The following is a 26,803-nucleotide window of genomic DNA, read 5'->3' as shown; positions in this document are numbered from 1 at the left end:
TCATTAATAATAATTGGACATTTATTGATTTATTTATTCGATTTTTATGCCGCCCTTCTCCTTAGACTCAGGGCGGCTTACAACATGTTAGCAACAGCACTTTTGAACAGAGCCACCAGCCTGTTGCCCCCCACATTCCGGGCCCTCTCCGTGGACTCGGGGTGATTCACAACATATATTGGCGATTCTTTGCCTCTGTGCATGGGTGGAACCCATAGAATCACCAAAGTCTCACGCGGCCACGAGCTCTCTTGCCGGAGCGAAATCTCGCCAGTCATCTGGACCTGTGCACACCTCACATCGGTAGCCCCGCCTGGTTCTCCCCATTGCCCTTTACAAAGGGCGGGGCTTTGTAATGCTCCCCAATGTCTGGGGAGCGGGGAGGGCAGCCTGGGCGGGCGCAGGGACCCCTGTAAGGAGACCCTTTAGGAAAAGGGTTGTATGTGGTTCTGTCCAACGCTGGACCTGGAGATTCCCGTCCTGGGTCCTGGCAGAGGTTGCCGTACAGGAGGCTGAGCCAGTCCAGGGCCCCTGGCCCTCCTGCCCAGATGGAAAGAGGCACCAGGTGAGCCCAATCCCAGGGGAGGCCTCGAGTAAGCCAAGCAGAGAAGGCGTCACAGGAAGTCCTCAACTTGCAACCACTCGGTCGATGAGCAAAGTCACAACAGCCCTGAAAAGAGTGACCTACGACCGTTTCTCGCAGTTGCGCCATCACCCAGCGGTCACGGGATCAACAGTTGGACAATGCGTGTTATGTATGACAGTCACCCCCATATCCCTGAGGGTCACGCGACCCCCTTCTGCAACCTTCTGACAAACAAAGTCAAGGGGGGGAGTCGGATTCACTTCACCTGTCGTAAATGGGGCAAAACCCACTTAACGTCCGTCTTGCTTAGCAATAGACGCTTTGGGATCGGTTGTAAGTCGAGGACTTCCCATTCTCCGGGGGAGGGGGTTGAGGGGGAGTGGAGCAGCCAGGGCTCTGGGCTTCGCGTGGGGGCACCGGCAGCCTCAACCAGCAGCGTCAGTCGGTTCTCCTTCAATGTTGCTTTGACCGCAGCCCCCTCCAAGGACGGCAGAAGTGGCTGGTTAAGTCCAAGCTGGAAGTGGACCAACACAGACGCTGCCTCCTCTTGCGTCGGCCGCAGCCTCAGGCCTCACTGTGGTCCCGACCTGCCGCAAAGTCGTTCTCGGTCAAGTAGACGGTGTAGGGAACGTCGACGACCTGGTGGGGCGGCTCACGGCTGACGGAGGAACGCCAGGAACTCTGAGGACGGGCGGCTTTCAGGAAGCGCTGCAACGACAGAACGGCAGGCCTTGCGCACGGTGCCGATTGCCCCCCACCCCTCCACAGAGGTGGGCTGCTAAGGTGGGATGGGGACGTGTGCTCACCCCTGTGGCTCTGAGTGCTAGCGGAGTCCAGCGCAGTTCTGCTACTGCAGCTGTACAGGTAGAATCGCTCGCGGAGATGTGCATGGAAGCAAAAAAAATGTGCCGAAACATGGGCGCACCTGCTTCTCTGCGCACAATTCTGCTACCCGCCCAGGTGCAGTAGCAGAATTGTGCTGGACTCCGCTAACACTCAGAGCCATGGGGGCGAGTACACATCACTGTTCCATCTTTGCAGCCACCTCTGCCCCTCCGCCATGGAGGGTATCGCTGGGAAAAGTCCCAGGCGAGCGTACGCAGGGAGAGGCGAGGGGGGTCCCCCACGCTGCCCAAACAGGGGACCTTGATCCATCCTACATCCCGATGTTTCCAGGAGGGGGTGCAAGGCTGCCCTCAGCTCGTGTCAGTCATGCTAAATCTGGGGGGGGAGGTCATAAGAACCTAAGAAGAGCCAAGCTGAATGGGGCCAAAGTCCATCGAGTCCAGCATTCTGTGTCCCCACAGTGGCCCACCAATTGTCCATGGGGATCTTGAGCAGAAAGAGAAGGCAAAACCCTCCCTTTCCCTTGAACCCCAACAAATGGGACCCAAGGGGACCCTGCCTGCCTAAGCCAGCATAGAGACGGCACATGGACATCCGTTTCAATCACCACCGATACTCTTGGCATCCATGAATCTGTCTCATCCTGCCTTGAAACTCTCCAGGCTGACAGCTGTCACAACCTGTTCTGGAAGGGAATTCCATCAACCAAGGAGCCTCTGGGTGAAGAATTATTTCCCTTGATTTGTCCTCACTTTCTCACCTGTGAGCTTTAGGGAGGGGCCCCTCGTCCTAGTATTGTGGGATAGAGAAAAGAATTTTTCTCTATCCACCTTTTCTATCCCATGCAGGATTTTATTCCCTTCGATCGAGTCCCCCCTTCAACGCCGTGTTTCCATCCCTGGGATCCCACCCCGAGGACCAAAGAGAATTCCACCTATTGGGGGGGGGGGGCTTGAGCAGCTCACCGCAGACCAAAGCATCTAGAAAAAGAGGCAGGCCTGCCACTTTCAAGGGGGTCTCTGGGGAGCATTGAGGAAATCCTCTTTTGGAAATCCTTCCGAACAGCCCTGCAAGGTAGGCCTCTATTGCTGCGGATGAGGCCAGAAGAGCGACGACGATGCGCTCCAGCAGGATTCCCCCAAAACCTTGGAAGAATAAACCCGGCTGGACCGGCTGACTGGATATGGTAGTCAAGGCTTCCCCTTGGGGTCCTGGCTACGGCACAGGATGGGCACCACCGGGAGCCCTGCCGGACCCGGCTCCTTCCCTGCTCTGCTGGCGAGAGGTGGGAGGTCTCCTCCCCTCCCAGCGGCCCTTCCCGCCACCCACTGGGCTTGCCCACCCCACCCCCCACTCACCTCGACCAGCGTCCCGGACTCCTTGCAGAAGGCGATGGCGGCCCAGAGCGGAATCTGAATGCAGCTCAGCACCCCCATGCAGACGCCCAGCGCCTGGCCCCACCGCGGGAAGCGGTACCCTCCGTAGTGCAGGGGGGCGCCCGACAGGTCCAGGAAGACGTAGAAGAGGGTGAACTGCAAAGGGAGCAGAGCGGACGGGTGGGCAAGGGGTGGAAGGAAGAGCACGTAGCCTTTAGACATGTATTCCGCTTCACCTCCAGCCCCCTCTAAGCGGTTCACAGGGAATCCGCCTCTTTGCCCCCAACACTCTGCGTCCTCATTTGACCCCCCTGGGAAGGACGGGAGGCTGAGTCAACCTGGAGCTGGTGGGGAGATTTGAGCTGCTGAACTACAGCTAGCAGTTGGCTGAAGGAGCCTGCAGCCAATTGCTAGCTGTAGTTCAGCAGCTCAAATCTCCCCACCACCTCCACTGCACCACCCCAGCCCTTCCTTCTTTCCTTCCTTCTTTCCTTCCTTCCTTCTTTCCCTCCTTCCTTCCTTCCTTCCCTCCTCCTTCTCTATGTCTGTCTCTTCCTCCCTCCCTCCCTCCTTCCTTCCTTCCTTATATACCACTTCTGAACTACAGCCAGAGGTCAGCAGGAGCATCTTGCCGTGCTGCGCTCCAAGCCCTGTGCCACCAAGGCTCAGTGGCCCCCCAAGGGCAGCCCAGGCTCTCCCACCACAGGAGCTGTGTGTGTGGGGGGGTGCTGGAAGACCGCAGAGCGCCCCCTCCCCAGCCTACCAGCAGCATCCCCGGTGTGAAGATCACCCAGCAGGCCTTGAAGTAGGGCACCAGCTGGCTGCACCAGGCCGGACACTGACCGATCATGTCCACGATGTCTTGGCAGAACTGGTCCACCCCTGCGGGAGAAGGAAGGGGTCGCGCACGGCTGGGAGGGAGCGCCTGGCCAGACCCACCACAGCTCCGGGCTTCCCTTCCGCGCATCCCCAGGTGGGAGCATGTTGCGCACAGACCCGGGCTGGACTGGTTTTATTTTATTTTTAGCTTCTTTATTGAAGAAAGAACATCACCACAACATACACTGCTCAAAAGAATCAAGGGACCACGGAGACCACAGAATGGAACTCCAGGTCAACCCAACTTCTGTGAAATCCAACTGTCCACCTAGGAAGCAACACTGGTGGACAGTCGATTCCACCTGCTGTGGGGCACATTCACCTGTGTACAGTAGTTGAGAACAAACTGTTTCAGACTCTTTTATATATTACTTTTATATTTTGTACGCAGACCAGAATCCAGAAGGAGTTGGGCGGCCTACAATAATATATATGTATACACTCTCCTGGCACTGATGATGTTCCCTAGTTGGGCCATGAGACGTCTGCCAGAGACCCCACCCAGCTCAGGGAGCCCCCTCGGTTCAACAGCACTCGATGGAGTGAATGTGGGGAGGGGAGCCTGGCCTGACCAAGACCAAAGAACCTTTGCAGGCAAACAAACCACATATGCTGGTTAGTGGCGAAGACGGATGCCGAAGCTCTCACCGCCAGGCCGTCCCACTGGAAGAGACCCTCCGTAGGAAGCGCTGGCCTGCCCGGACTCACCGTAGACGAAGGCCACCCCGAGGCACATGAAGAGAGCCACGATGATGAGGCCAAAGCTGGTGCTGTAGGCGTCCAGGAGGGTAAACCAGTATATGCCGCCCTGCAAGAGGGAAGCCAACAACGCCCGGCATCAAACCGGGCGGAACCGGCCTGGACCCCCCACCACTTGGGTGGCTGCTCCCTCTCCTCCTGGGGGATGTGGGGATGGGGGGCTCCTCCCCAACTCAGATATAATAAGTCGGGATATAAGTCTTTGGAGAGGGGCGGCATACAAGTCTAATAAATTATCATTATCATTATTATTAGTCTAAAGGCTGTTGCTATGCTAATGGGCATGGGGAAATACCGAGAGACAAAGCCGCCCTCCCAGGGTCTCACCTGTGTGACCAGGAGGAGGCCCAGCAGGTAGAAGGCCAAGCAAAGCCCCCCCAGGAAGAGGACTTTGGGCTTTGAGCTGCGCAGGGATGGGAACTCGTCCATCACGGCCGTGGAGATGCCCTCCAGGTTTCCAAACTGACCGGCAAGAGAGCGTGAGTGGCTGGGAGGGGATATAAAAGCCCCCCCAACCCCTGAGCCTCCCCCCCTCCCGAAGCTCAGCCCCACCGGACCCTGGACGGGGCAGAAGGTGGGAGCCAGGAGTCCGGCCGAGAGTCGGTGGAAAGGCCAGAGGGAGACCAGGGGAGCAGGGCTTTTTTGTCCCCTGTTGACAAGAGTTGCAGTGATGTTTGATTTTTGAAAATGGAAGGAAGTGAAAAAGGAAAGAAGGGGAGGAGGGAGGGAAGAGAATGAGGGAGAGAGAAAAGGAAGGGAGGGAGGGAGGGAGAAAAGAGGGAGGAAGAAGGAGGGAGGAAAAAGGGAGGGAGAGAAGGAAAGGAAGAGGAGAAATGGGAAGAGGGAGGGAAGGAGGAAGAAGTAGAAGGAGGAAAAACAGGGAGGGAGAAAAAAGGGAAGGAAGGAAGAAGGAGGGAGGAGAAAGAGGGAGGGGAGGAAGAAGGCAGGCAACCCCAAAGCTTCATTGCCCCCTTTCTGTGGGCCAGATCTTTGCTTCAGGACCCCTGGCAACCCCCTGGGAGACCCTCCCTCTGACGGGCTCCGTGGGGACTGCAATCGACCTGAAGGGGCCGGTTGGTTGCTCTTCCTCCCCCCCTTCTGTAAAGGCCCCCCTGCCCTCCTGCCCGCCTGCCTGCCTGCCACTCACCAGCGTGTCCACCCCGAGGGTCAGGAGCATGAGGAAGAAGAGGATGGCCCAGAAGGAGGAGCCGGGCAGCAGAGCCAGGGCCTCTGGGTAGGCCACGAAGGCCAGGCCGGGTCCTGAGGGAAGAGCCGGGGGTCACTCTCAAAGGGCCACCCACCTTACTGGCCTTCTGAAAGAGCCGAGGGTCACCCACCCATCCTCCATCGGCTTTGGCCAAATCCAGGCAGGCTGGCAGGCGAAACGGAGCCAGAAGATGGGCAGGGCTGGGGCTGTGGGAGGGGGGTGTCTTGGTGGGGGGTCTCCAGCCCTCCTTCTCTAAATGGTCTGCCCTCCCCCAAGGAAAACAGGGGGGCCAAGAGGGGCTCTGCTCCCAGGACCATCACAGGGGACCCTGGGGGGCTTCCAAGGCGACCACGGAGACCTCGCAGCCTTCCGGGGGGGCAGCCCTCCCCCACAGCCCCCGTACCAGAGTCGGCCACCCTGTCGACCGAGACCTTCTTCTGCCAGGCCATGTGCCCCAGGACGGAGAAGATGGCAAAGCCGGCAAAGAAGCTGGTGCAGCAGTTGCCGAGGCCGATCACCAGCGTGTCCCTGCGGGCAGAGAGAGGGGAGCAAAAACCTCTTGTCTCCCTGCACTGCCACCACCCCTGCGGTGCTGGACCACACGGCTTTGTCTGCCCGGCCAGCCAGGACGTGGAGACCCCCAAAGTCCTTCCTTCCCCCCCCCCCCGGATGGGGCCCATCTGTGCACCGCCTGGTTTCAGCCAGGGAGCCCAGTGGCCGCTGTGGACCCCTCACCTGATGACGTTGTTGTCGAACTTGTTGTAGGAAGCCATGGAGAGCAGACCCCCGAAGCCGATGCCCAGCGAGTAGAAGACCTGCGAGGCCGCGTCGTTCCAGACCTTCTCCGAGGGGGGGGGGAGGAAAGAGACATTGGGGGCCTGCTGGCTTTCTCCCCGAGTGGACTGATTTCCTTCCTTCCTTCCTTCCTTCCTTCCTTCCTTCCTTCTTTTTTTCTTTTTTTCTTTCCTTCCTTCCCTCCCTCCTTTCCTTTCCCTTTCTTTTTTCTTTCTTTCTTTCTTTCTTTCCTTCCTTCCTTTCCCTTTCTCTTTCTTTCTTTCTCTCTCTCTCTCTTTCTCTTTCTTATTGAGTCATTTATATTTTATTTAATTTGATTTAATTTTTTTTTTAATTTTTTTTTTATTTCAATTTATAAGCCGGCCATCTCTTGACAGACTCAGGACAGCATACAGCAATAAAACAATGTACAAAATTAAACCCCCCAATATTTAAAAACACATCCATCCATCTATCATTCCTCACTATGGCAACCCCACTGACCAGCCCTTGTTAATTAAAAAGCCTTGTTATTACTAGAAGCATCAACAAGATGAGGAGGAGGCACCATTGATGTTCCCCAGTTGGGTCATGAAAGGTTCGCAAGGGACCTGCCAAGCCCAGAGATGCACCAAGGACCCCAACCCTGAGTATAGTTTCAGAAGAGCTATGCAGGGGTTTATATAATAGATAAGGTATATTTTTGTGTGTAATATGTATGTACACCTATGGCAAATACACGTAGAATTAAAGGGTACATTTTGGATGTAAATAGAGAGGGAGATTGTATCGCTTGGACGTGAGGAGAGGCCAGGCACCCTAACCCTAGCCCTGGACATGAGTGGCGTCAACTTGGCCACCTTTAAGCCAGTCACATGACCTTTAAGTCACCCCCTGGTCACATGATAGTCAAGCCACTCCCACCTGGTCACATGGCTGGCAAGACACACCCACAAAATAAACCATGCCCACAGCATAGTAGCAAAACTTTTTGGCAGCTCTTCACCGCATTAGAGGGGTCATTGGTTCTCCACACAAACACACGCGCATACACACACACACACACACTTGTCCCAGGGGTGCACCTGGGCGCTCTGCAGGCGGCTCCAGTCTGCGGAGAGGTAGAAGCGGATGCCCTCGACGGAGCCTTCCAGCGTGGCCCCCCGGATGATCAACACCACCAGCACCACGTAGGGGAAGGTGGCCGTGAAGTAGACGATCTGCACAGGGAGATGGGTGGGAGGCGCATGAGAGGGAGCCGCACCAGCTGACCCTCCCCCAGCGCCCCCCCAAACCTTCCCCGAGCCCGCTCACCTTGCCCGAGCTCCGGATGCCCTTCAGGGTGCAGAGGAAGAGGAGGGCCCAGGCCAGCAGCAGGCACAGCGCCAGGGAGCTCCTCACGGGACCGGGGTCGTCCAGGCCGGAGCTGTGCACCACGCCCAGCACCCGCTGGCTGGAAGGAGAAGAGCGGGAGGGGAGGGAGGGGGCAAAGAGCGCCAGGAAGTCCTCGACTCACAGCCGCTCACCCCGTGGCAGTTGGTGGTTGCAAAGGGGGTGAAAACGTACGACCAGTGGCGGGTTGCTACCGGCATGAATAAGGGCGGTGCGTCGGTTGTGAAAGTTGAGCTGCGTACACAGCCTCACTTCTCCTGTGTGCGCCCCAGCGAGGTTTTGCTTCTGTCCATGCGCAGGAAGCAACATCTCATGAGGGGCCACGCATGCGAGAATTTGGTGATTTTTTTGCTTCTGTGCATGTGCGGAAGTAGAAGTCGCCAAATCTCGTGTGTGTGTGTGTGTCCCCTCACAAGATTTTGCTTCCTGCACATGCACAGAAGCGAAATCTCACTGGGACGCACACAGGCGAAGTGAAGCTGTACACGCATGGCACCAGTAGTGGCGGTAGTGGCAACCGCGCCTGCGTGCGACCGTTACACGTCCATAAGCCTCTACGTGTAAATGCCATCAACGTTCACTTGCACCTCGAAGTTCAGGCGTTTGGCAAACTGACTCGTACTTATGACAGTCTGCAGAGTCCCCGGGGTCACGTGACCCCCTTTGTGACCCCCTGACCAACAAAGTCAAGAGAGGGGGTCGGGGGGGGCCGTGAATCACGTGACATGTTCATGGGTTAGGGCAGAGGTCCCCAACCTTTTTTGCACCAGGGACCGGCTTTCAACTAGACCAGTTTTCCATGGCCCGGTGGGGGGGGGGGAGCTAGCTGTCAGCGGCGCCGTAAAAGGGGCGATCAAGAGAGGAATGGGTGAATGAATGGACGGAGGGTGGGAAGGAAGGAAGGAAAGAGGGAAGGTACAGGAACAGAAGAAGGGTGCAAAGAAGCAAAGAAAGGTGTGAAAGGGGAGAGTAAGAGAGGAAGGAGTGAAAGAAGGGAATGAGGGAGGAAAGAAGGGAGGAAGGAAAAGGAAAGCAAGAAATGGAGGGAGGAAAGGAAGGGAGGAAAGGAAGGAAGGAAGGAAGAAAGAAGGAAAGAGGGAAGGGACAGGAACAGAGGAAGGAAGCAAGGAAACTTATGAAAGGGGAGAGTAAGAGAGGAAGGACTGGAGGGAGGGAGGGAAGAAGGTAGGAAGGAGAAAGAAAAGAAATAGAGGAAGGAAAGGTAAAAGAGAGAAAGAAAAAGAGCAAGAAAGAAAGAAAGAAAGAAAGAAAGAAAGAAAGGCAACTTCAAAGAAAGGCTCACTGAGCATCTCTCACTCTCTCTCTCTTTCTATCCCTCTTTCTTTCTTTCTCTTCCTTTCTCTCTCTCCTCTTCCTTTATCTCCTCTTTCTCTCCCCCCTCTCTCCCCCTTTCCCTCTCTCTTTCTCTCTCCCTCTCTTGCTATCTCTCCCCCATTTCCCTCTCTTTCTCCCTCTCTTTCTCTCTCTCCCCCCTCTCTCTTTCTCTCCCTCTCCCCCTCTTTCTCTCTCTTCTTCTCACTTTCTCTCTCTTGTTTTCTTTCTGTCTCTTTTGCTTTCTCTCTCTCTCTCTTTCTCTCTTGTTTTGTTTCTCACGCTCTTTCTCTCTCTTGTTCTCTCTCTCTTGCTATCTCTTTCTCTCCCCCCCTTTCTCTCACTCTCTCTTTCTCACTTTCTCTCTATCTTGCTGTCTGTTGCTTTCACTCACTCTCGTTCTCTCTCCGTTCTTCTCAGCGGTGACGCGCGCACGCCCTGCCCGCCTCACATTTGCCGAGAGGACTTTCGCCCCGGGCTCTCAGCAAGGGGGTTTGCATGAGAGGCGGGGCCGGCGGAAGGTGATATTCAATGTCGGGGGCGCACGGGCGGTCTTGCGCGCACTCCCTATCTCCCTGCTAGCCCACTCGGAATACGTATTCAAAATAAGAAAAGCCTTTGCCGGCGAAGGCTTTTCTTATTTTGAATACAGTATTCCGAGTGGGCTAGCAGGGAGATAGGGAGCGCGCGCAAGACCGCCCGTGCGCCCCCGACATTGAATATCACCTTCCGCCGGCCCCGCCTCTCATGCAGCCCCCTTGCTGAGAGCCCGGGGCGAAAGTCCTCTCGGCAAATGTGAGGCGGGCAGGGCGTGCGTTCCGGGTGCGGGAGGAGCTGCGGTGAAAGGCAGGAGGTGGCAGAGGAGCAGAGGGGGCAAATCGGGCGGGCGGTGGGCAGCGCGGAAAGGCCGAGGGGGCCCTGGCGCCGCGGACCGGCTGAAAACCCCCAGCGGCCCGGTGCCGGTCCGCGGACCGGCGGTTGGAGACCCCTGGGTTAGGGAATCTAGCCTCCGCAGTGGATCGCTTAACAAACAGGCTGTAAAATGGGACAAAATTCAGTTAACAACCATAGAAATGTTGGACTCCATATGGTTGTAAGTTGAGGACTATGTGCGTTTCTCCAAGCCACACAAAAGAGGCATCCCGCCCCCCCCCCAACCCCCACTGCCCCCTCCCTCCCACCCTCCGAGAGTCACCAGGAAACAGGAGGGATTTTGCTAAGGTTCTTTGAGGGGGGGAGAGACAGTTGGCAGTGACCCCCCCCATCCATACCCACCCTGGGGGGGGGTTCTCTGACCAGCCTCTTTGGCCCCCTTGCATGCACCTCTTTGTGTGTGTGTGTGTGTGTGTCTCTGTGAGCTGTGCTTGCAGGTTGCAGAAGCTCCAGCCGAAGAAGAGGCTGGACTGAGGCCAGGCCTGAACCCCCCCCCCATTCCCTGCTTCCCCAGGCTGAGAGACCCTCCCCAAGAGAGGGAGCCCCCCTCCACCCAAGGAACCAGACTCACTTCCAGAAGAGCTCACTGGGGCTGCTGGCCAAAGTCCCGTTCTGGAAGGCAATAACAGCGGCACTTAGACTTATAGACTCCTTCTCCCGGGCGCTTTTTCCAGCCCCCCCAAGCGGCTGACAGAATCACCCTCTTTTGCCCCCAACCGTCTGGGTCCCCGTTTGACCCCTGGCGCCAAGGCAAGGAGGGACCCTCGTGGTAGTGGTGGGGCAACACAGGGCCAGGGCCTCCCTGAGCCCCCCAAGACTATCCAGCCACCTACTCCGCTCTCTTCCCCTGGCCAGATCGGAGGTCCAGCTTTCCCCCTGCTCTTCCTCCCCCCACCTGGGGCCCAGATGGTACCTGAGCCTGGCAGAGGTGGCGGTTTTGTGGGGCGTTGCAGGACCAGGGCAGGGGGCTCTGGAAGGAGGCGCTTAGGTAATAGAAGGTCCAGGCGATGATGACGTTGTAGTAGAGGGAGACCAGTGAGGAGACCACCAGCATGCCGACCCCGATCCCTGTGCAGGGAAGGGAGGAGGAGGTCAACCGCTCAGTTCCCCTTTCCCAGTTGGGGGTACTTCTACCCCCCCCTCGCAGGGTGGAGGGACTTTCTGATGAGCCCCAGCAGAAGGGCAGAGGTTGTTGGTGGATGTGGTCCCACCCTAGGCTCCTCTGAAGAAGGCTGGGGTCCCTGAGGTCCACCCAAGCAGGAAACAGAAGCTGAGTTGGGGGTCTCCCACTTACAAGTCACGTCACTCATCAGCCAGAGGCCTTCTGTTAGTACGATGTACATAACTGGTTGTGTGTGGCAATATATAAACAAACTCTCAATGTATGTTTAAATAGATTATAATACTATAGCTTTAAGAGGTAGTGTTGCAGTTAGCCACAAGAGGGAGCCAATAAAATACATTAAACCATCATTTGAACACAGTTCTACAGTATGATGTTCAAATAATGGCTTAATGTATTTTGTATGTAAGGCTTATAGTCAGTGGTGGGCTACTAGCCAGAATGCTAAATTGCGCTCGCTGCCGCAGCTCATAAATGTTTGCGGGGCCAGCGCGATTTTGCTTCTGCACCTGTGGAGGTAGCGAAATCACACATGGAGGCACAGGTGCACCCGTGTTTCGGCATGTGTGGAAGGAAAAAAACCTCACCTAAACACGGGCGCACCTGCGGCTCCATGCGCGATTTTTCTACCTCCACAGGTGCAGAAGCAACATTGTGCTGGCCCTGCAAGCACTTATGAGTCGTGGTGGTGAGTGCAATTTAGGATTCCGGCTAGTAGCCCACCACTGCTTGTAGTATTGTTACTGAGAGAGGCTTATAGTATTGTGTCTGTATTGAGAGTGTTGACTGATGTGACTGGGTGTGACTAGGATTCTTCTGGACTGAGCTGTTTGCCAAGGTAAATAATATTTATGCACTTAATGTATTCTATTACTGAATTATTACTAGTATTTCTGGGCCATCAGCTGGATCTCTGCACGACCTCGACGTTTCCCCTGTGTACATGTATCTTTGATTACTCAGAGGTTACTCCGCACACTCCTTAACACTTCACAGCTTCCTCCACGGGGCAAAAGGAGGAAGGGGCCCAAAAGAGGCTTTGGGGCCTTTTCCCCTCCAGACTCCATCTGCCCCCCCCACTCCCAGTATGCCCCTCATGGACGGAGGGGTCACCCCATGGGGGCTGGGAGGCCAAGGTCCCCCGGTGGGCTTACCTTTCAGGAGGGGGCAGCACTTCCAGACGCTGAGGGGCCCGGTGGCCCCGTACTGCCCAAGGCTGAGCTCCATCAGGAAGAGAGGGAGACCCGTGGAGACCAGCATGATGGTGTAGGGAATCAGGAAGACCCCTGAGGAGAGAAGGCAGCGCAGCTGTGGCCCTTCACACACCACACCCACAATCCTCCTCCTCCTCCCTCCTTCCAGCACTGATGATGTTACCAGCCTGGGTCACGAGACATCTGCAGCAACCCAGATCAGGGAGCACTAAGGACCCCACCGCCCCCTCCCTTACAAACCCACCGGTCCTGGACTAACTGAACTAACTGGACACCCTACTGTCTGTTCTGTCTGATGGATCAATTATGTTATTAGAAAGCAAACCCACAACCTGGAAACATGGATTGAAGCAAAGGAATATTATTTTACAAAGTCTTGCAAGAAACCACTCAAGTCTAAAGCATTTTCAAGCTGTCAGAGTCCGACTATGGAGCCTAGATAAGCCTCCGGGAAGCAGGCCGACTAAAAGCATAAATCTTCTCTAATTAGTTGCGTCTGATGTTTTCTTTTCTACGTCACTCACTGTTGGGAGCTAAACCATCTTCTGTGAAAACAGGAAGAGAGATCCAGGGATTCTGGATCTGTCTCTCACAGCACCATCCTCAAGCCACGCCCCTTCTCCCAGCAGCCTGTCCTAATATACTGACGAGGTGTGGCTAAATGTCCCATAGAGATATTCAATGCCTAGATCCCCCTCTATAGAGATATTCATGTCTGACTCTCATTCTTCTGACTCATGCTTCTAATATAGGGTCCTCCTCATCTTTGTCTTACATATCGGATGTACAGTACAGTGTATTTAATATTCATCAATGTCCCCATCGTCCTCTGACTCCAACACTACCCAAACTGGGGGTTTCTACAGTCTCTGGTGGTTCCCCAGTCTCCAACTCTCTTTCACTCTCGCTCTCAGATTCAGATGGCAAGAACACTGGTCTGTGATGCCGGAACTCCTTCGTCTCTTGGTCCTTGAAATCTGTGAGCAACTGAGCTGGATGTGGGCTACTCACAACACTGGCCTTCTGGAAAGCGGTCAAGACCTGGCTTTTCTGGCAGGCCTGGGGCCGTTGATCTGAAGGTGGTGAGCCACCAAGATCCAGCCATAAATGATTGACTTGGTTTTCCAATGGATGGATTTGAATTGTTTTTAAACTGTTTTTAGAAGCGGCAATTTTATTTGTATGTTTTATCTTTAGTTGTGAGCTGCCTGGAGTCCTTAAGCTCTGAATGACAACAAACAGGAAATGGAGCAATCGACATAAATATTAATTAAGAGGAAAGAGAGAAGGAGAACGTGCTGGCAAAGGAATGAAAAGTTCGCTCGCTCCCCCCGAGGCGCTTTCTCCAAGAGGCGGCCCTGGATGGTCCGGTTTCTCTTGGAAGACACGTCGCTTCCTAGCCGCCTTCCGCTCAGCGCTTCCAAGGAGAACCAGAAAGTCCGGTCGCCTGGTGAAAAAGCGCCTCTGGGAGAGCCCTGACCCGGAGGGCTGAGAATCATCTCCAGAGGTTGTTTGCTCCTTCACTGCGGAAGGAGGAGGAGGAGGAAGAGGGGAAGAGGAGGAAGAGGCCTGGAATTAGGATTCATTGCAAGTCTGCATGATTTTTAGCATATTATAGATTTTATTGCCTGTTCATTTTATTGCTGTATTTTTCACTGTTGCTGTATTTATTGTTTAGATATTTATTTAATTGGATTTTATAGGCCGCCCCTCTCCGAAAACTCGGGGTGGCTTACAGCACCTAAAAAAGAAGAACCATACAATACAATCACCTAAATTGTTGTGAGCCGCCCCGAGTTTGCGGAGAGGGGCGGCATATAAATCCAATAAATCTAATCTAAATCTAATCCATATAATTTAAAGCTAAGGGTACTAGTCTATAAACCCCAGTGTTATTTAAAAAACCCATATTTATGACTATTGTTAGCCACTCAAGTCCTTTTTAGAGTGAGCGGCATATAAATACAAATAATAATAAAATAAAATAAAATAAAATAAAATAATAATATAATATAATAATATAATAAAATAAAATATAAAATATAATAATAAAATAATAAAACAAAACAAAAGCAAGTGGGGACCAGTCACTCACCGCCTCCGTTGCGATAGCAGAGATAGGGGAAGCGCCAGACGTTGCCCAGTCCCACGCAGTAGCCCAGGCAGGAGAGCAGGAACTCGTACTTCCCGCCCCACGTCTCCCGTGGCTGGGGGGGCTCGGGGGCTGGCCTGGTGCTCGCCACTGGGAAAGGCGGCTGCAGCTGGGCCATGGCGGGGGCTGGCGGGCAGAATCTCTCCAGGCCAGCCCCACTCAGCTGGACCACGCTGCCCGGCGCCTGCAGGAGAGAGGAGGAGGAGGAGGCGGGTCAGGAGCACAACCGCTATTAGTGGCCGGCTGGGGGATTCTGGGAGCTGAAATCCATCCATCCATCCCTCTAATCCTATCTACCTACCTATCTACGTGTCTGTCTGTCTGTCCATCTGTTCATCCGTCTGTCCGTCCATCCATCTATCCATCCATCCCTCTAATCCTATCTACCTACCTACTTACCTATCTGTCTTAGGGTTGATATTCCTGGAGGCGTCTGTAATATGGTAAATGATTTAGCTTTACTAAATAAATGGTCAAAGCAATGGAAACTGCAGTTTAATGTTTCCAAATGTAAAATAATGCACTTGGGGAAAAGGAATCCTCAATCTGAGTATTGTATCGGCAGTTCTGTGTTAGCAAATACTTCAGAAGAAAAGGATTTAGGGGTAGTGATTTCTGACAGTCTCAAAATGGAGTGAACAGTGCGGTCAGGCGGTAGGGAAAGCAAGTAGGATGCTTGGCTGCATAGCTAGAGGTATAACAAGCAGGAAGAGGGAGAATATGATCCCGCTATATAGAATGCTGGTGAGACCACATTTGGAATACTGTGTTCAGTTCTGGAGACCTCACCTACAAAAAGATATTGACAAAATTGAATGGGTCCCAAGACGGGCTACAAGAATGGTGGAAGGTCTTAAGCATAAAACGTATCAGGAAAGACTTCATGAACTCAATCTGTATAGTCTGGAGGACAGAAGGAAAAGGGGGGACATGATCGAAACATTTAAATATATTAAAGGGTTAAATAAGGTCCAGGAGGGAAGTGTTTTTAATAGGAAAGCGAACACAAGGACAAGGGGACACAATCTGAAGTTAGTTGGGGGAAAGATCAAAGGCAACATGAGAAAATATTATTTGACTGAAAGAGTAGTAGATGCTTTGAACAAACTTCCAGCAGACGTGGTAGATAAATCCACAGTCACTGAATTGAAACATGCCTGGGATAAACATATATCCATCCTAAGATAAAATACAGGAAATAGTATAAGGGCAGACTAGATGGACCAGGAGGTCTTTTTCTGCCGTCAGACTTCTATGTTTCTATGTTTCCTGCCTGCCTGTCTGTCTGTCTGTCTGCCTGTCTATCTATCCATCCATGCATCCATGCGCAGAAGCCAAATCTCCCAAGGGGACGTGCACACACATGAGATTTCAGCATGTTTTTGCTTCCAGCTCATGTGCAGAAGCTTGAGACACGCAAGGCAATCAAAGCTGTGTGCGCAGTGCATGGGTGGCAGCAGTGGTAGCAATCCGTCCTGACCACATGAAGGTGGAATCAGCCTTCCCTCCTTCCCAGGTGGCTCAAAAAAGAAGAACCCAGATTGTTGGGGGGGAAAAGGGGCTGAGTCTCTGTCAACCACTTAGAGAGGGATGGAAAAGCCACCAGGAAGCGGCATAGACGTCTCAAGGCTCGTCTCCAAGGTCAGCCACCTGCCAGCTCTATTTTATTTACTTTTATTTATTCACTTTTATTTGTTTGTTTTGTCAGGTACGTATTGGTGGTAGACAAAGGTATAATACTATCCGTGTACCTGATGCTAGTAAGAGAGAAACATGAGGACAAGGGGAAAGTTTTGGGGGTGAGGGGACGACACTGCGGAGTCTGGTAGTGAGTTTATTTATTTGTGTTGGGTATTTTGGTTACTATTAATATTATTAGTATGAGCAGAGTTCAGCTGGCTTAATTTGCAGCGGATTCAGCATGGCAAGAGATCAACACGTGGCTCAGAATCCCCTTTGTTAGCCATGAATGACCACTGCTTCACACAGATGAGAAGGACCATCCGTACTTACAATTCTCTTGATTCGTGCACTTACAGAATGCAGGCAGAAAAGCTTATACTCCAGTGCATATTAATAACTTCTGGATGGTCCCATGTGTGAGGATGGCTTTGGATTTCATCTCACACATGTGTCCTCAGCCGAGGACAATGGAGCACAGAGGAGGCAGGAGGAGGTGGACAAGGAAGGGTCATCAGGGCCAAAAGAGGATCAGAAGGGGAGGAGCATCTACACTGCAGAGTTTTATAGAGTCTGTAGAGCACCTGCCTCTGTTTGGTCATCAAAAGGTGACACACTGGTCAGGTAATTGCGACCTGACCATAGAGATGTGTTTACAAGACAGTGCAAGCATGTAGTAGAGTGGTGAAACCCAACAATTTGTTTGTTTTTTGTTTGTTTTGTCCCGTCTGTATCGGTGGCATACAATACGTACTTGACAAAACATATTTATATACATGATGCTGCAGGAGCTGAAGGCAGGGCCTTCTCGGGAGCTTCCCTGCTCTGCCTTGCTCAGGTTGGTCAGCCCGGTCTTCTCCCTGCCAGACTGGTTGGGCCTGCTTGACCGGAAGGACGGAGAGAGAAAGGCCCCGGGTCAGTTTGGGCCCTCTGCTTCCGAGAACCCTGCACAGCCTCAGCCGATGACCGCGAGGGAGAGCGGAGCAGCCTCCCTCTGGCGGAAGATGGGTTTTTAGTCCCATTTTATGACCTTCCTTGCCAAGGTCGTTAAGTGAATTGCCGCCGTTGTTCAGCAACGTGGTTGTAAAGCGAATCTGGCTGTCTCCCTTGACCTCTGCTTGCAGGAGGTGGCGAAAGGGACCCCAGGATGGTCGTAAGGACGGGTCACTTGCTACTGCGACTGGGGGGATGTTGCAACGCTCCTCAGTGTGACAATCGGGTGCAGGTCACTCTTTTTCCAGGGCTGTTGTAACTTTGAAGGGTCAAGAAGTGGATGGTGTAAGTGGGGGCCCAGCTGTAGGTGTGTGAGTGGGGAGCACGCCCTCTGGTGGCCGGAAAGAGGAAAATAAATTCTCCCCCCCTTCACACACCTGGGGGCCTTGGAGGTCCTCTAGTCCAACCTGCTCCTGCCTGAGCCAGAAACCCCATTTCATCCGGTCTTCCTTGAGGACCGCTTCCTTCCTTTCCAGGGGCGGCACAAGCTGGTCAGCCGGTCACTCACCAGCTTCCTTTGGGCAGAGGCGGCCAAATGAGCAGAGCGAGCTGGAGGCCTTGTTTTATGAGACTTTTTTTGACACGGTTGTTAAGTGAATCATCACTGCAGTTGTTCAGGGAATCAGGGGGTCTGTAAATGAATCCAGTCCCCCCCCATTGACTCTGCTCATTGAGAAGGTCACAAACAGCGGTCACTGCAGCTGCCCTAAAGCCACACCGGTTGCCAAAGGATCCAATGTTATATTGTTGTAAGCTTCCCTCAGTCCTTTGGGATCGGGTGCATCGGAGTCAAATTAAACCAACAAACCAACAAATAAACAAACAGACCAACCAACCAACAAACAAACCAACATTACATCCTGGCCTTCTGGAAAGCGGTAAAACCTCTGGCTTTTCGGGCAGTCCTGGGGCCGTCGATCCGCTGCTGGTGAACCCTCAGGATCCGGTCATTAATGTTATGCATGGTTTTTAAAAACTGTTTTTATTGTTTTTAATTGTTGGCTTTAAGTTGTTTTAAATTGTTTTTAAGGGGTCTTAATTGTACATTTTGTCTTTTGGTTGTGAGCCACCCAGAGTCCTTTGGGAGTTGGGCAGCATATAAATCTGAATAAAATAAAATAAAAATAAAATAAAACAAAGCAAAACAAAAGAAAACAAAACAATGTATATAAATCACATAATAATGTTAAAAATTTTCAATCTTGTGGGGGCCACTTTAGGTAGCTGTCCAGGGCTGCAGGCTGCCCATTGGCCCTGGCTGGGACCTGCCTGCCTGCCTGATGACCTCCAGAAGGTCACTGCCCCCCAACAAAGCGGGAGACCCCCTCCTGGCCCCTTGGCTGGGAAAGGGCCCTTTCTGCTGTTTTTGAAAAGCTCCAGAATGGCAGGAGACTCAGAAGGGACCTCGGAGGTCATCTAGTCCAGCCCCCTGCTTAAGAAAGGAATGCAAGGAGCTGGTCCTCTAGGTGGAACACCCCCCCCCCCCCGGTTTGAATTTGGGGGCCACTCCAGGTTGGGAAAGGGAGAGGGAATCGCGTGCCTTGTCTCTGGCCCAGGAGGAAAGAAGGCTGCTTCTGTTTGAGGGGCTTTCAATGGTTTCTGTATTGTTTTGATTTGCTGTACGCGGAGTCCCTAAAGAGTTGGGGGGCTTATACACTTTAAATTAAATTATTAAATCAAGTCAAATCAAATCAAATCAAATCAAATCAAATCAAATCAAATCAAATCAAATTATTTATTTTATTTATTAATTAGATTTGTATGCCGCCCCCTTTCCCCCACCTGCTCAGCTGTGATTGCCTTCAGGCAGCTGCTTGGGTCTCCTTGAAGTTCGCCCCCCCCTGCTCGTCGCCTCTTCCTACCCACCCTCCATCCCTTCTCTGCCCCCCCCCCCGCCCGGCTCGGAGCCTGCCCGTCTCCCGGGGCTGCGCTGCCCCACCGCGGCTGGCCACAAGGATGCCGGTCCCCGGGGAGGGAGGGAAGGAGGGGGGATCCGGGGGCCCCAGGTGCCCAAAGTGCCGGAGGGAGGGAGGGCAGCCCCAACCACCTCCCCTACAAGGGAGGCTCCGGGCGGGAGGGGACTCACCAGGCTGGCAGCAGCGGCCGGAGTAACTGGAGGGTCCATCAGCCACCGCCGCCTCGCTCCAAGTCTGGCCCTTCAGCCAAGCAGAGGCAGGTAGGCGGGCGGGCGGGGCGGGGGAGGCCGGCCGGCAGAGCTCACCTGGCCGCGCCCGCCGCTCACCTGGCCCGCCCCGCCCGCCCCGCAACGCCGGCCGCGCCCCTCCCCTCGCCCGCCGTTCAGGAGAGACGGGCAGGGGGCTCCGTCCGCCGCCCCTGCCGGAGGAACCGGAGGCTGGACTAGACGACCTCCGAGGGCCCCTCCCGCTCCCTTCCCTTCTCCCTGGGGCGGGGGGCGGGGGGGACCATCGGGGGGGGGGCTTCCCAGCCAGGGATCGCTGATACCATTAAAGAGCGCCAAAGAGAGCCGCCTCTGGGGCGACCCCGACTGACCCCGACGGGACCCTCCGAGTTAGATGAATATACAGTATACTCTTGTTTCCTGATTGCTTATTTGACCCCTCTGACAATCAGGTCTTTTTTACCTCCTGATTCTTGACAAGTGTCTCTTTTTCTTTTATGCCCACTGAGAGCATCTGCACCAAAGACAAATTCTTTGTGTGTGTAATCACACTTGGCCAATAAAGAATTCTATTCTATTCTATTCTATTCTGTTCTGTTCTGTTCTATTCTATTCTATTCTATTTCTATTCTATTCTATTCTATTCTATTCTATTCCATTCCATTCCATTCCATTCCATTCCGTTCTATCCTGTTCTACTCTCTTCTCTGCTGGGCTGGAAGGGGCCGTGCAGCCCCAGAGGAAGGGATGCCCAGGGCCCCCAGCAGAGGCTGCAAGGGAGGCACAAAGTCCACACGTAGAATCTGGGGGTGGGGAGGCTGAAAAGACATTAATTACTTAATGCCACCCCCCACTCCAGCTCATCCAGGAACCACCCAGGAGAAAAGAACAGCCCCTCCCACACTGATGGGGCAGGCAAGTCACTTGTACAGGAACTGAGAGCAAACCCCCCCCCAAAGCACTGGTGATGGTCCCTAGTTGGGTCTTGAGACGTCTGCAAGGAAACAACCGGAGCACCAAGGACCCAACCGTCCTCCCCCACTCCTTCCTGCAACCCCCCTCTCCTAGCCCTGATAATAGAGGGAAAGAGCCAAGCTTAGAGAGCCCCCGGGACCCCCATGTCAGTGGCCCCCATCTCTGGCCTGGCTGGCAGGACTCTGTTCATGGCGGCTCCCGCCTGCCTTTCAAGGGGTCCGTTGCCCTGCCCTGCCTGGGGGGCTGCCCCTCAAGACCACCCAGGAGCTTTGGCTGGCCCAGAAGGCAGCCATGGGGCAGGGGTGGTGATGCTCCCAAGAGGCTCCAGGTGGGACTTCGGATGCTGGTTCCTCCTTTCAAGCCGCGGGTGATGATCCCGCTGTGTAGAGCGCTGGGGAGACCCCGTTTGGAATACGGTGCTCAGTTCTGGAGACCCCACCTACAAAAAGAGATGGATCAAATTGAAGGGGTCCAAAGACGGGCGACAAGAATGGTGGAAGGTCTTAAGCATAAAACCTATCAGGAAAGACTTAATGAACTCAATCTGTAGAGTCTGGAGGACAGAAGGAAAAGGGGGGACACGATCAAAACATTTAAATATGTGAAAGGGTTCAATAAGGTCCAGGAGGGAAGGTTTTTTTAATAGGAAAGTGAACACAAGAACAAGGGGACACAATCTGAGGTGAGTTGGGGAAAGATCAGAAGCAACATGAGATAATATTATTTTACTGAAAGAGTAGTAGATGTGTGGAACAAACTTCCAGCAGACATGGTCGGTAAATCCACAGTCACTGAATTTAAACATCCCTGGGATAAATATAGATCCAGCCTAAGATAAAATACAGGAAATAGTAGACGAGATGGACTATGAGGTCTTTTTCTCCTGTCAATCTTCTATGTTTCTATAGATGGCCCAGGACTGGAGGGGCCCTTCTTCCAAAGGCCCCACATCCCCACCCCAGAAGGGCCTTTCCAGATTCCTTCTCCAGAGAGTCTTGTCACCTGGTGGACTCGGGACCTGCCTTTCCTTGTAGGGCCTCCTGCTTGAGCCGGGGGTTGGATAGATGACCTCTAAGGTTCCTTCCATCCCAAGGATGATGGATAGTGCAACTGGACCCCTTTCTCTGCGGAGATCCCACCACCCAACCACAGCCCCCCCTCACCACTTTCTGCTCTGGGTCGTTGCCCTGATAGGCTTCCATTGTTGGGGGGGGGGGGAGATGGCTTCCCCTGTTGCCAAATTGTGTAATTGTGATTGATTTCGTATGTATGTTTGTTTTGATTGGACTGGTATTGGGTTTTATAAGGCGGGAGGGGTTGCTGTAATTTTTAGCATTCATATTTGACTTTTTATGATTGTATTGTATTGTAGCTTGTTGTAAACCACCCTGAGTCCCATGGGATTGGACGGCTTAGAAGTCAAATGGATAAGGGCAGACTAAATGGACCATGAGGTCTTTTTCTGCCGTCAGACTTCTATGTTTCTATGTTTCTATGATGGATGGATGGATGGATGGATGGATGGATGGAGGGAGGGAGGGAGGGGGGGGGGATAGTTGAATTGCTGGGATTGGACAGCTTAGAAGTCAAATGGATGCATGGATGGATGGATGGAGGGAGGGAGGGATGGATGGATGGAGGGAGGGAGGGAGGGATAGTTGAATTGCTGGGATTGGACAGCTTAGAAGTCAGATGGATGGATGGATGGATGGAGGGAGGGAGGGAGAGATGGAGGGATGGAGGGACGAATGAATTGCTGGGGGTTCTTATTCATGACTAAGGAGATGAAAGGAACAAAAGATAAAGGAAACCAATAAGATATGGAACAAATGGTATCAATAGATCCAAAATAAAAACAAAATGTAATAATATATAGTGTCAGTGTATATAAAAATAATTACACAGTACCAATAGAGCAGTATAAATAGATGAAATAAGTAGCCATAAGCATGGTGAGCCTTTTACTGATATAAAATAAGATATATTAACATAAATGTTACCTGTCCTTTTTGTTTTTACTGTATACATTATAAATGCACAGCATATATATATTAATGAGATCATATTTTGAATTGAATACACCGTAATGAATTATAAATATAAAATGCAATAGATACGGGTCATGATTTGTGGAAATGTATCAGTTTTATTTTGTTTTTTCTTATTTTTATTCTGTAAAACTCAATAAATAAACTTGAAAAAAAAGCCCCCCCCCCCCCATCTCCCCTGAAAACGGTCCGGCGAAAAGGTCGGGGCGCTGCCCGAGGCGCCCTGCAGGTGTCGCTGTCGTTACGGGGTCACGCTCTAGGAGAAGCAGCAGGGCGGGCGCCTCTTTCCCGCCTTCCCCCCACGTGACTTCAAGCCGGCGCAAGTCCGGAGGGCGGCTCCCCGTCAGCCGCCATCTTTATGTGGGGCAAATTCCGCTGTTGCGGGGCGGCGGCCCGGCCCGCGTTCAAAAGGGCGTCGTCGGCGTCAGGCGGGGCGGGGCCAGGGCTCTGGCGGGGAAAGCGGCTGGCGGGCGATCGGGCTGAGGCGGCGGCGGAGCTTCTCGTCCCGACCGGCACCATGCACGTCGTCAAGCGAGGTGGGTAGCCCCAGTTTCCCCCACGCGGACGCCGGCCCTCATCCGACGGTCGAGGGGGCGGTTGGCGTTCTGCCTCGCTCGTTGGAGGACGATGGGTTTTGTAGTCCCCCAGCGGGTCCCTTGGGTTGGGAGGGGCCCCACTTTTGGGGGGGTGTAGCGAGACCCCCTTATTGGAACTTTTAAGGCGGGGGGGGGGGCAACCAGCTCTGCGAAATGGGGTGGGGGTCCCCAAACCGGGCTTTCGGGGGTCTCTCATGCCTTGGAAGATATGGGGGGGTCTTTCTCCCCCCCAACTTCTCTCCTCCCCCAAACTCAAGCCTGTACCCCTCCAACCCCTCTGGCTCCCCCCCCGGGCCTTACCCCCCCCTTGAATTGAAGGGGCTGCAGACTCCCCACAAGGGAGGGGAGGACAAGGCTTGACGTGGGGGGGGGGGTTGAGGTCCTCCAAATGGGGGTGGAGGGCTTGAGAGGGGGCACCATGGGGCTTTCCTGAATGGGGGGGCAGCCTGTTCCCCAAGTCCAATAAGGGGAGGGGGGGAGGGAGCCCCTCCAGGCCCCAAGCCCTTCCCTAAAGTCAACCCCCCCCCAAAAAAAAACACCTCCTGGGAGAGGGAACGGCTTGACCAGACGGACCTCGGCCTGTCTATCAGGGCCCAGGGGCTTTAGGTGTGTGTGTGTGCACCCCAGGGGTCTGTTCTGCGACCTTCGAAGGGGGGGCACCCTGTTGCCCCAGTGCAAAGAACCCCCCCCTCTGCCCTCCCCCTGAATTGAAGGGGCTGCAGACCCCCCACAAGGGAGGGGAGGACAAGGCTTGACGGGGGTGGGTGGGTGTGTCCAGGTCCTCCAGGTAGGGGTGGAGGGCTTGAGAAGGGGCACCATGGCTACTGAGGGGAGGGGGGCAGCCTGTTCCCCAAGTCCAATGGAGCCCCCCCCCCCAGGCCCCAAGCCCTTCCCTAAAGTCAGCCCCCCCCCCCGAAACTCCTGGAAGAGGGAAACGCTTGACAGGCAGATGGACTCCGGTCTGTCTATCAAGGCTCAGGCTCTTTGAGGGGGGGGGGGCATCCTAGGGGTCTGTTCTGTGACTCTCGAAGGGGGAGGCACCCTGTTGCCCCAGTGCAAAGAAGCCCCCACCCTCTGCCTCAAGCCCTGCAGAACCATCTGAGGCACCCCCCTCCCCCGAATTGAAGGGGCTGAAGCTCCCCCCCCAGGGAGAGGGGGACAGGGCTTCACAGGTGGGGCGAGGTCCTCCAGATGGGGGGGGCAGGGTTTGAGGGGGGCACAATGGGGTCTCCTGAATGGGGGAGGCAGCCTGTTCCCAAAGTCCAATGGAGGGAGGGGGAGGGAGCCCCTCTAGGCCCCAAGCCCTTCCCGAAAGTCACTCACCCCCCACCCCCAAAACTCCTAGGAGAGGGAAAGGCTTGACCAGAGGTGCCTTCAGATGGGGGAGGGCTTGGGATGGCCCATCTGGGGCTGCTGGTCTGAAGAGTTCCTGTAACTCAGTGGCTCTCCACCTGGGGGGTCGGGACCTCTTTGGGGGCCAAACAGGGGTCACCTAATAAGACCCTGGGGGGGAAAGACAAATCCCCCCTGTTGTTAGGATCTAAAGCTTCAATTCTGATGCCTTGGAACCTATTCTGACAATCTGACCAATCAGGCGTTGACAGTGGGGGTGTCCCTCTGACCTTCCTGCCAATCAGCTTCAAGCTCAGCTGGGAGAATTGGTGCTAGACTTATGGTTGGGTGTCATCACAACATAGTGAGGAACTGCATTAAATTGAGAACCCCTGCTGTAACTCCTGAAGGGGGGGGGCAGGTGTGTGACCCCCTCTTATCCATCCTCCCCCGGAGCCATTGGGAACATGGTACAGATCCAGGATCCTCCCCCACCCCGGCTTCTCTTCGGTCTCAACTTTATTTTATATTTACATATAAATATAATGTTTATTTGTCATAAGATGCTCAGAGTCCTTGAGGAGTTGGGCAGCATATAACTTAGATTAATAAATTAACAAATCTCTCTCAATTTCGATTGACACCTGTCGCTTTCCTCCCTGGCAGATGGCCGCCACGAGCGGGTGATGTTCGACAAGATCACCTCCCGGATCCAGAAGCTCTGCTATGGCCTCAATTTGGATTTTGTGGATCCCGTGAGTTCCTTTCTGGCTTCCCCGTCTTTGGGGGAGTCCTCTTTGGGCTCTGCCCTTGAGGGAAGAGGCTGCGGTGAGGAAGGCCCTGCGAAGCCTGGCAGGAAAGCCAGGGACCCCCTGAATCTCTTGGCAGGGAGGGGGGGCAGCATGGAAATGAAATGAAATAAATAGATGTAACTCCTCCTCCAAACGGTTTCCTGTCCATGACATAACACTGGTAATAACACCGAGACAAGGAGATGAGTTTGGTCTTGATTATTTCTAATTAGATGGAAAGCTGTTCTTGAGGATGGCTTGGATCAGTTGGGGGGCAGGGGGGGGTATCTTTAGAGGCGTGAAACCCCACCCCCTTTGTGTGGAATACGCATTAGCTCTTGGCCTTAATCGCTACTCAACTTTTTATGTATATTTGACAAGTATATATGGCTGCCCAGCTCAGACACAGGTGAGTCTGAGTGGCTCAACATTAAAATTCCATAAAACCCATAATTTCATAGATGATTGTTGGGTGGGTAGATAGGTGGGTGGGTGGGTGGGTGGATAATAGGGAAATAAAGGAATCGAAATAGGCGGATAGATACATAGAAAAAATAGATGATATATAGATACAGAAATGGATGATATATAGATAAGAGAAATAAGGAGGTAGGTAGATAAATAGATGATTTTTTGGTCATGTGACCATGGGATGTGGCAGTGGTTGTAACTTTGAGGACCGTTCATAAGCCACTTTTTAAAGTGACTTCCTGTTATAAATAGTTGTGAGTCAACGATCACTGCACGATATTTCTGGATGGCTACAAGAGGGTGATTTTGTCGGCTGTAAAAAGGCCACGCAACAGGCTGAGGAATCCGTTGGCCACGAATAAGATGAGAATAAGAGCTGCTCTGTTTTGGCCAGGCTCAAATCACCATGAAGGTGATCCAGGGCTTGTACAGTGGGGTGACCACCGTTGAACTGGACACGCTGGCAGCTGAGACGGCAGCCACCCTCACAACCAAGTACCCCGACTACGCCATCCTGGCCGCGCGGATTGCGGTCTCCAACCTGCACAAGGAAACCAAGAAAGTCTTCAGCGGTGAGTTCTCGCAGGGAGAGGTGGGGACATGTTGCCACTGTAGTTTAATTCCGGTCACGTGGCCACGGGGATCCTGCAACGGGATTTCTTTCACTGCTATTGTAACTTTGAACGGTCACTCAGTGAACTGCTGTACATTGAGGACTACCTGCACTGTAAGGAGCTAAAAGTATAAGTTTGCCATCAAATAATAACTGATGCAAAGACTAGTAGGTCGCTTAAGATGTTCTTAAGAGACAATCAGAGGTGTGCTGCAATGAAGCCGTCTCTGCCCTCCTGCCAAAACTCTGGGATCAGCTGGGCTTTTCTAGCCTGACTGGTGCCACCACTGAGAAGGCTTCCGTATTGGAGCTCCTTGATGTGATTTTGAATGTTTGCTAAGCAACCAGTCGTAACTTGAGAACTGCCTGTATTCATGAAGTGAATTAATCTGAATGCTGATTGGCTCTGAGAGGAAAGATGGATCCTCTGCACCTGGACCGCCACATTAATTTTATTTATTTATTGGATTTGTATGCCACCCCTCTGCGCAGACTCGGGGCGGCTAACAACAATGATAAAAAACAGCATCCAATTGAATAAAACAACTAAAAACCCTTATTATAAAAACCAAACATACACACAAACATACC

General features: G+C 53.3%; 2 protein-coding genes across 3 annotated transcripts in view; one reads left to right on the top strand and one right to left on the bottom strand.

Annotated features, from left to right (window-relative positions):
- Nucleotides 1-22: 22 nt before the first annotated feature.
- Nucleotides 23-19,490, bottom strand: LOC139166150 (sodium-dependent proline transporter-like). Of its 2 annotated transcripts, XM_070749357.1 has the most exons (15): nucleotides 19,333-19,490; nucleotides 14,517-14,757; nucleotides 12,362-12,493; nucleotides 10,998-11,152; nucleotides 10,656-10,696; nucleotides 7,742-7,880; nucleotides 7,513-7,647; nucleotides 6,389-6,492; nucleotides 6,057-6,181; nucleotides 5,594-5,706; nucleotides 4,774-4,908; nucleotides 4,396-4,495; nucleotides 3,572-3,690; nucleotides 2,791-2,964; nucleotides 23-1,294 (listed from the first exon to the last, which is right to left on the bottom strand). In XM_070749357.1, the coding sequence occupies exons 1-15, from the start codon at nucleotides 19,369-19,371 to the stop codon at nucleotides 1,151-1,153; spliced, it is 1,896 nt and encodes a 631-aa protein (XP_070605458.1). In that variant the 5' UTR covers nucleotides 19,372-19,490; the 3' UTR covers nucleotides 23-1,150. The 2 variants fall into 2 exon arrangements, with proteins under 2 accessions (XP_070605458.1, XP_070605459.1); XM_070749358.1 differs by lacking the exons at nucleotides 4,774-4,908; nucleotides 19,333-19,490 and having other exon boundaries at nucleotides 14,517-14,752.
- Nucleotides 19,491-22,778: 3,288 nt separating this feature from the next.
- Nucleotides 22,779-26,803, top strand: part of LOC139167075 (ribonucleoside-diphosphate reductase large subunit-like) — a 6,094-nt gene continuing 2,069 nt past the window's right edge. The window contains exons 1-3 of the mRNA XM_070751503.1: nucleotides 22,779-22,945; nucleotides 25,004-25,092; nucleotides 25,994-26,191. Coding sequence (XP_070607604.1) covers nucleotides 22,927-22,945; nucleotides 25,004-25,092; nucleotides 25,994-26,191 — 306 coding nt within the window. The 5' untranslated portion in view covers nucleotides 22,779-22,926. The remainder of the gene's footprint in view (nucleotides 22,946-25,003; nucleotides 25,093-25,993; nucleotides 26,192-26,803) is intronic.

Source organism: Erythrolamprus reginae, chromosome 4 (genome assembly GCF_031021105.1).
Source record: "Erythrolamprus reginae isolate rEryReg1 chromosome 4, rEryReg1.hap1, whole genome shotgun sequence".
Classification (NCBI taxonomy): domain Eukaryota; kingdom Metazoa; phylum Chordata; class Lepidosauria; order Squamata; family Dipsadidae; genus Erythrolamprus; species Erythrolamprus reginae.
Note: the sequence above shows the minus strand (reverse complement) of the source record. Positions and strands in the feature narration are given on the sequence as shown.

Coding starts and splice junctions, on each gene's coding strand:
- LOC139166150 (XM_070749357.1), bottom strand. CDS start 19,371: ATGGACCCTCCAGTTACTCCGGCCGCTGCTGCCAGCCTG. Junction 14,758..19,332: donor CGGCCGCTGCTGCCAGCCTG/GTGAGTCCCCTC, acceptor TCTCTCCTGCAG/GCGCCGGGCAGCGTGGTCCA. Junction 2,965..3,571: donor TCACACCGGGGATGCTGCTG/GTAGGCTGGGGA, acceptor CTCCCTTTGCAG/TTCACCCTCTTCTACGTCTT.